Source organism: Cimex lectularius, unplaced genomic scaffold (genome assembly GCF_000648675.2).
Source record: "Cimex lectularius strain Harlan isolate CLEC.00 unplaced genomic scaffold, Clec_2.1 scaffold56, whole genome shotgun sequence".
NCBI lineage: Eukaryota > Metazoa > Arthropoda > Insecta > Hemiptera > Cimicidae > Cimex > Cimex lectularius.
Window position 1 is genome coordinate 1,580,825 of NW_019394202.1, and position 8,210 is coordinate 1,589,034.

General features: G+C 39.8%; 1 protein-coding gene and 1 pseudogene across 3 annotated transcripts in view; one reads left to right on the forward strand and one right to left on the reverse strand.

Moving 5' to 3' along the window:
• Positions 1–8,210, reverse strand: part of LOC106666669 (TWiK family of potassium channels protein 18) — a 195,751-nt gene that overhangs the window by 3,789 nt on the left and 183,752 nt on the right. For 2 of the 3 annotated variants that reach the window (XM_014394018.2, XM_024230120.1), the window contains one exon: positions 7,890–7,996. The exons of the other annotated variant lie outside the window; for it this stretch is intronic. In XM_014394018.2, coding sequence (XP_014249504.1) covers positions 7,890–7,996 — 107 coding nt within the window. The remainder of the gene's footprint in view (positions 1–7,889; positions 7,997–8,210) is intronic. 3 annotated transcript variants of the gene reach the window in all.
• Positions 1,667–2,630, forward strand: LOC106666570 (annotated as a pseudogene).

The window sequence follows — 8,210 nt, forward strand, 5'->3', positions numbered from 1 at the left end:
TCTCAGTCTGCTTAAGTATCGTCTACTTTTCTGGCAATATCAGCACATTCTTTCAGCTGGTCCGAGTCTATATGCCTTCAGAGTCTGCAGTGTCTAGAGAGCAGTCCTATTGTATGATGGATTTACATGTTTTTGGCTTTGTGCAACCGCCATCAGCCATGCCGTCAATCCGGGATGGCTATGAAGCGGGGGTAACCGGCGAGGAGAAACCATGCTTTTTTTAAATTACGAGGGCACCTGGAAGACGTAGATAAAAACGATTTACACAAACCTATATGGAAAAGTCCACGTCTCCCTACGCTCGGGGCTTTTATTGCCCAGAAAACACAAGAAGCACCCCACCCCGCAGCCGCAGCACCCCGTCGCCCCAACACCCCAGACAACGCAACACAAAAGTCAGAAACAACTTCGTGACTCAAAAGTCAAAAAAGAACAAAATTTTTCCGGAGAGAGAAGTCATTCATATACAGAAGCGACGGGGGCGCCTCAAAGCACTGAGTTCCCCGAGAGCGTTGATTGATCAAATATCTATGTCCCCCCCCCTGGTAAATTGATATAGAAGTATGTAAGTCGTCTCTACCTTCTGAAATTAGGGGCTCCAAATTGAATGATTTTACTACACACTGCAAAGAAAAGATCCTCTCCAGGAAAATGTTTCCCCTCTACTCGTGTTCCGGGCATTCCATAATAAAGTGATTGAGGTCTTCCCGTTGATCACAAGTCGCACAATTTGGCTGTCTCTCGGTCCTTTCTGAATCTATGCGCGCCCCATAACCCGTGATTTGTACGTATTCGCATTACCGTGGAAAAAAAACGACCCGAACCCTTACACTCTGAAACCATGGATTCCTAGGCACCATGGGAATCCGTATCATTATAATTGCCCTCCCTGGGAACCGTCATGTAGCCGGTGCCAATCGCAGAGCCACACTCCATTTAATGCCCTTTTGGCATCGCACTTGATCATTTTGAAGTCGTAGAAAGAGCCGTTTACTCCGGCTTCCTTCACGGACCGATCCACAATTGCATTTTCTTGGATGCCCGAGTGTCCTTTAATCCAACACAGGGTGACTGAAGTCTTTGCATCTCAATAAAATTTCCATTGTAACGTGATCGCATTTGTATTTACATTTTCGGGAATATGATATGCCGCGAAAGGGTTCAGGACTTTTCTTAACTATTCTTGGCCAATTTATCAAACTCCTCAATCTCAGTCTGCATATCCCTGTTTCTTCTTCTATGTGCAAACATCTGCATAGCCTTTTTACTGGTCCGAGTCTATATTTGGAGTTTGAGTGCCCAGTGAGGAAGCCTGCTATCATTCTAGTCCTCGTTTAAATACAATCCCATTGAATCGAGGGCTCATACTTAACCTAATGTCTGATGCATATACGTTTTAAGGTATTTAATATTCCGCAAAAACGAAAGGTGACCTTACTAACCTTTTCTTGGCCAATTTTTCAGCCTCCTCTATCTCAACCAGGTTAGGCCTATCTCTTTTTTTTCCGATCTCAACCTGGTTAGGCCTGTTTTTTTTTGACATCTGCTCAGGCTCGTTTCTGCTAGTCCGAAGGTATATGCCTTTCTAATCATCTAATCTAGCCAGGAGGCCTATTATCATTTAAGACCTTCTTTGAATGCAATCCTATTGAAGCGAGAGTCATACTTAACCCATTGCTGTGTCGATCGCCATTCGCCTTCTCCAACTCGGTGTCAGCGTTCGGCTGTGCATTCGGCAAAGTGTGAAGCTGTGCCATGGATCAAATTGCAATTATGTATTCCTAGTGTCTCATCCTTGGTAGAGTAGTGGTTAAATGCTGCGCACCGAGTCGAGTTTTTATTTTTTAATTTTATTTTCGTTTCGATAGACCTTTAGCCGCTTCTTCTCCTCGATTTCTCTCGATTTTCCCCGCTCGCGACGTTTTTCCTCCCCGCTGTCGGTCTTTTACATTCACCTTTGAATAAAACCCGCCTCCAAGGCTGACTTTTCATCATGAAAAGAGGGATTTGACGTAGAAAGGAAAAACTATGGAGTTCACCCTGTGTTTATTGTAGTCGCGTGTTCTCTCTTCGCCTTTTCTTTTTTTTTCTCTTTTTTCCCACCAACCCCGTCTTTTCTCATGTTGTTCGGAGTTGGAGCTTTTTTCTAAGCTGGACGGCATGGTGAAGGAAAAGACCGGATCCACTCGAATATACGACCAGGACGGCTTCAGGACGAGAGCCGCGTGCATATGCGTTAAAAGTGAATCAGAAAACGAGGTTTTGCTTGTGACTTCTTCGAGCCATCCAGATCATTGGATTGTACCTGGCGGCGGAGTCGAGCCCGAATAAGAACCTCTATGACTGCCGTGAGGGAGGTTGTAGAAGAAGCAGGAGTGTTAGGCGTACTTGGGAGGCGATTAGGTGTTTTTGAGAACGATGAAAGAAAGCATAGGACTGAAATTTTTGTAATGGTAGTCACTGAAGAACTTCCCGAATGGGAAGACTCACGGAGTATTGTTCGTTAAAGGAAATGGTTCAGCTTAGAAGAGGCACTTAAACAATTATCCCTCCATAAACCAGTCCAACTGACATACCTTGAATCTCTTGTTACACCAAGAAATGAAGCNGATATCAATCATTCTGCCTAGCCTCGCTATTTAGTCCTGTCAGACGCGTATGCAAAAAAAGTAATAATAGAATATCGTTAAAGATTAAAATATTACAGTTTGGATTGCTAGTCATTGGCCGTGTTGCTCACTATCAGAAGGGAGTCAGTCGGTCTCGTAGTACTGTGAGTCGTAAACACTCTAGGATCATTCATTATATGATCGATAGTAACTCTGGTTCAGCCACCGGCAGACTGAGTCAACAAACTTCCTAACATGCATTACTCCTAGACGAAAAGATCAATCAGGTCTAAACCAATTGCGGGTGAATCATTCTGACATGATTTTCATTTTTTCTTAGTACGGGATGTGAACTTACTGGAAATAATGTTTTCTCAAACAAACTAAACCTAGAATTTTTTCATCTTTTAAGCAAGTTAAAAAATGAACTTTGTTTAGTTTGTCCTTCAATGAGGGTAGAATAGTTTCAGGATCTAATCGAGAGGATCTGTCCATAGCGTAACATTGTAATACACTACATTTTTTAAATAGTCCAAAGAAAATGGACGGATGTGAACTGGAGCGGGGAAGAAAATGAATCTTCTCTGAGGATGTTTATACCTTTGGATTGCCAATTCGTTGCACCGTTTTGACGAGAGAGTGACTTCTCTTATTGCGCCTTTTTCCGATTGGTGTCTATTTGCTAGCATTTCCTAAATATTCGTCAAATTGACTTCACACTGACATCCATACCATCGGAAGTGACCCCCAGAGAGAAAAAGGAATTGCAGCGTTGGTTGTCCGGAACGACAGAGCCTTCGGAGGATCTGAACCGAAGATTACCCGACTACAAATAAGCTTTACTAGATCAAAATACAGAAACATTTATGGAGTATGTTTCCGACCTGTACAGAAAGGTTGCTCTATGTGTCCTGACTTAATCGAAGTCATTCCTTGGACTTTAACTTTCAAAACACTTCTCTTTCCCATCCGAGGACCTCGTACGATACTGTATTAAATAAAAGAGGAAAAATATTGCTGGAAATTATGTAGAGTTTAGATCTGGAAGTATGCAATGGTAGGACAAAATCGGACATACCTGGTAATTTTACCTTCGTCTCTTCGGTTGGCAGGAGTGTAGTAAATTTAGTTTGGGTTAATCATATTGGTTTAGGATTAGTCAAAGACTTTTAGGTCATTAATGTGTCGGACCTATTTGACCATAAAGCCAGAAACACACTTACCCGATGCTACGCCATGCGACGTTACCCGACGCAAATCCAAATTCCGATTTTCCGTAAGGTTGCATTACCCCCGTGCACATCTACCCGACGCTCTGCGATCCCCACTGTCCAGATTTTCGTCTGGTCGCATCGAGTACAGTCGAAGACAAAAGAACCGATGACTCATATTTTTATTCAAACTACGTGTATTATTGTCGTTATATTAATTACAACATACTTATTTTACTATAAACCAAATTAACTGTGATTAAAAATTAATTAGTTTTTATTTAAAAAATTAATTTTAATGGTTTGGTAGAAAATTAATCAAAACACCGGAATACGATTTTTTGATATAATGAATTTAACTAACAATTTATTGTACTCGCTTCGGCGGTACATATACTAAAATTGGAACAATTTATTACACGGTTTTGCTCATAAAATTTAATTAACAATTTATTTCATAGTTTTGCTCGTAAAATTACACCATTTTGTAATGTCGGGTAGCATCAGAACAGGACACTCATATTTTTTGTAGTTTATTTCAAACTAAGTACATGTAATTTTGTCGTTATATTAATTACAACATGTTATTTTAATGTAAACCAAATTAAACGAGATCAAAAATGCATAAGTTTTTATAAACATTGTTTAATTATGATGGTTAGGAGTAACTTTATTTAAAACAATTAAGTTTAACAAACAATTTATTAGATGGTTGTGCTCATAAAATTTAACTAACAATTTATTACAAGGTTTTGCTCAAAATAGTGCATTAAGAACAAAAGATGCGTTGCGATTGTGATAGTGATTATTGTGATAAACGCTGTGGACTGTACGCGACGTGTGCTTGCGTCGGATAGATGTGCACACCCCACCAAAACGTGGCAAGGCGTCGGGTAGCATCAGGTAAGTGTGTTCCTGGCTTAAGGCTTGCCTTTTAGAAATGTATTCCCCACATTCTACTCAGGATTCCACTAGATCCCTTAAATATGATTCCAATTATACTTCTCAACGCCTTATATGGGGGAATAAATTCAAATCTAAATTCCAAGAAGCACTGTCCGAATCCAAAAATATATATTTTGATAATCCTGACACAACATGATAACTATAAGAATTTTATTCATGCTGTTACTGATGCGGCCAAAACAGCAGGGATGTTAATTACTAAAACTACCCGAAAATCCCTGAATACATTTAGTTATAGAAACCCTTGGTTTATTGAGGATTGTAAAAATAAGAAAAAAAAGTAAATTGTATAAAAACCTTAAAACGTCTTGTTATAGTACCGACTGTTTTATGAAATATTCTAATTGCAAGAAAGAATATAAAGTTCTCATTAAAAAAATGAAAGAAGAATAAATGGCCAGACCTTAACCGATCGGCTTGCTAATGTAAAGGATTCCAAACATTTTTGGTTAACTGTTAACAGTCCTCTCCTAAATTGCTTAATTACAATTCTATTGATCCTGATAAATGGAAAATACATTTTTAAAAATTAAATCCAGACGAAGTGGCGGTATCATACTCATATTATAATCTTGGGCATCCAATTCTTGATAATGAAATAACGTTAGCTGAGCTGCAGAGTTGTTTATCTGCAAGTAAAAACAACAAATCTCCTGGATTTGATAATATTTCCTACGCGTTTCTTAAAGCTTTAACTCCAGAAAGCTGTATTTTGGTCGTGAGTGCGTAGAGTATGTTAACGCATTTACATATCTAGGTGTAACATTTAGTTGTGTTGGAAGTTCAACTCAGCAGTGAAGAATTCATTTAATAAAGGCTTGAGAGCACTTAGGAAGTCTAGAGACGTCTTAATAAAGGGTAGATCGCGTTCATTAGAAACGAAAAAGAGACTATTTGATTCTATTGTTGCTGCCTCATCCGTTCTGTGGAATTGTGGTCGCCTGGCCATTTTAACGAAATGGATAAATTACAATTAAGGTATTTTAAGCAATCGTTTGCCCAGAAATACTCCTAGTCACTATGTGAGGATTGAGCTTGAACTTGAGCCCATTACTGTGCAGTTGCTAAAAAGAATTTTGAATCTGTGGATAAAAGTATTGAGCACGGAAAATGGTTCACTTTTGAGAAGTCCCTTTCATGATGTCTTCCATAAGGCTAATTCATCAGCATGTGATTTAGAAGTAAATTATAAGGACTGGTTCTAACATTGCAAAAGTTACTGATTGGTATAGGTTGTAACAAGATGTGCCTTTACGACCCTGAACGGCTAAAACGCGAAAAAGAAAGTATTTTGTCGAAGTGGAAAATAATCTCTACTCAATAGACTTAGAAAAGGTGCTAAACTCTCAATTTAACTCTTTTTATAGAAAAATCAGCCCCTTGTACAAATGTGTGGTGATTAGTGACCGTTAATCGATAATTATTCAGAAATCGTGAGATGCGGTCTGGTNTGTTATATTTCACCCTCACCCCTCGCCATTCACGCTAATAAATACATGCACTCAGGCAAAACATATAGACACACAACACATGAGTCATACTATATAAATAAAAAAAACAATTTCCCCTAAAAAGCGGAACAGGGGACCTTGAAACTCGTTGCAGTGCTCGAGTTCATTCTTCACATTGGATGGCAAGCCTACACGCTCCCTGTAGGGAGCCAAGGCATGGCATGTTTTCAGTATGTGGGACACATCGAGCAACCATTCTCTGCATAAGGGGCACCTGCGCGGGCTTTGGCCCAAGAGCAGGTGCCCGTGAGTCAACCGTGTATGGCCTATTCTTAATCACGTAAGGACGATTCCTTGTTTCCGGCTCTGGTTCTCGGGGGGCCATCTACAAATCGTGCTCTTGACGCGCAAAAGCCTTTCGGACGACCCGGCCCACTGACGCTGCCATCTTTCTTTTATCATGGTCTTTACTGCTAGCTTGGCGTCAGAGGGCCTAGTCGTGATGGTCCGGTCTGGAGGGTAGGATATAATCTCACCAACCTTACTCTAAGGAACACCGGCTAATTCTGAGCAAATCTGCCGAGTGCCCAGCAGGTGCAAATCCATCTTAATAGCCAGAGCCAACTTAATTATTCTTAATTAAAATTAACAAATCGTAACACTAAATATGGAGCGTATCGACTATTCCACTAACCTACTTGAGAAAACAGTATATTAAAAAAAATATTCGGGATGAAATGAACGATATGTTGACACCCACTGGGGCCTAACTTCGACTAGGTACGTACTTCTATCAATCACTGTTTGTCGTAGAGGCATACATCGTTGGCTACTCGCGTAAAAGACGGCTGAGAATTCCTCCTTGTGAAAGTCCCGGGAATGTTCAGTAAGGGCCTGCATTTAGCCTATATCAAGGGGGAGTTTAATTCTAATAATTGGGGATCAATGCTGTCAAATGTCAATAAAGAGCGATACTACAGCTTTACGTTCTGAAAATGCGTCATAAATGTTACGGATTTGTTTACTTTGTGCATCCTTTACTGAAAGCAAGTGGGAAATCCAAACTGGCTTTTTGATAAAAATAATTCCATAATTGAAATGCAAACACCCAATCGGAAATGGACAAAAAACAGAGTCGATTTTATCCAGTCCACCCTTCGACAATATATCGTCTTTTACCCATTTAACCAACCTTCTCTGAAGTTAATGGTGACAAAAAAAAAAAAGAAAAAAAGAAATCCTATTTGTCAGGCCATTGTTAATGAAGGTTTATTGGCCAAGATAGAGAAATAGCACCACCCAGTAACAATTATTGACGAATTGGTTGGAGAGCTGGACCTGACCGTTGCCGGCGAGAGGAGGGCGAGCCCCTTGTAATTAAACCAACCCAATCTCCAACCCGCTTTATATTTCTACGGGCATTAACCGTTTGTTAACAGGATTGCATTCGGCGTTGAAAAACTTAGGTCCGGCGACGTGAAAGGCAATTTCACCACGGGCCAAACATCATTACAACCCCCCTTCCAAGGGAAAATTTCCAATTATTTTCGTAAACTAAGAGACAGCTTAATTTCTCCTCTAGTATCAATTCTCTGTTGTTCGTCTGTTCCAACTCATTCGCGACTCAGCGAAAACTTAAATCGTTTACTTACAGGACCATAATTGCTAGGCAAATGGATATAGGAACAGTAACGGTTTGAAGATCCAACGTTGAAGGCGTAGACGATGCGCCATCTCCTTCTTCTTCATCTGCATCACCCTTGAAAAAAATATGTACATATCAAATAATTGTGATATTAGAAGACCATATGAAAATTGACTACGATTAAAATTAGGAACTATATAATAATAAAAAATACTTATTTTAATTTATTTAGAAATCGTGAGATGCGGTCTGGTGTGATGTAGGTTTCAGAAAAACATTTTCTTTATCGTGCCAACGTTTCGATCTTTATTGAGATCATCTTCAGGGC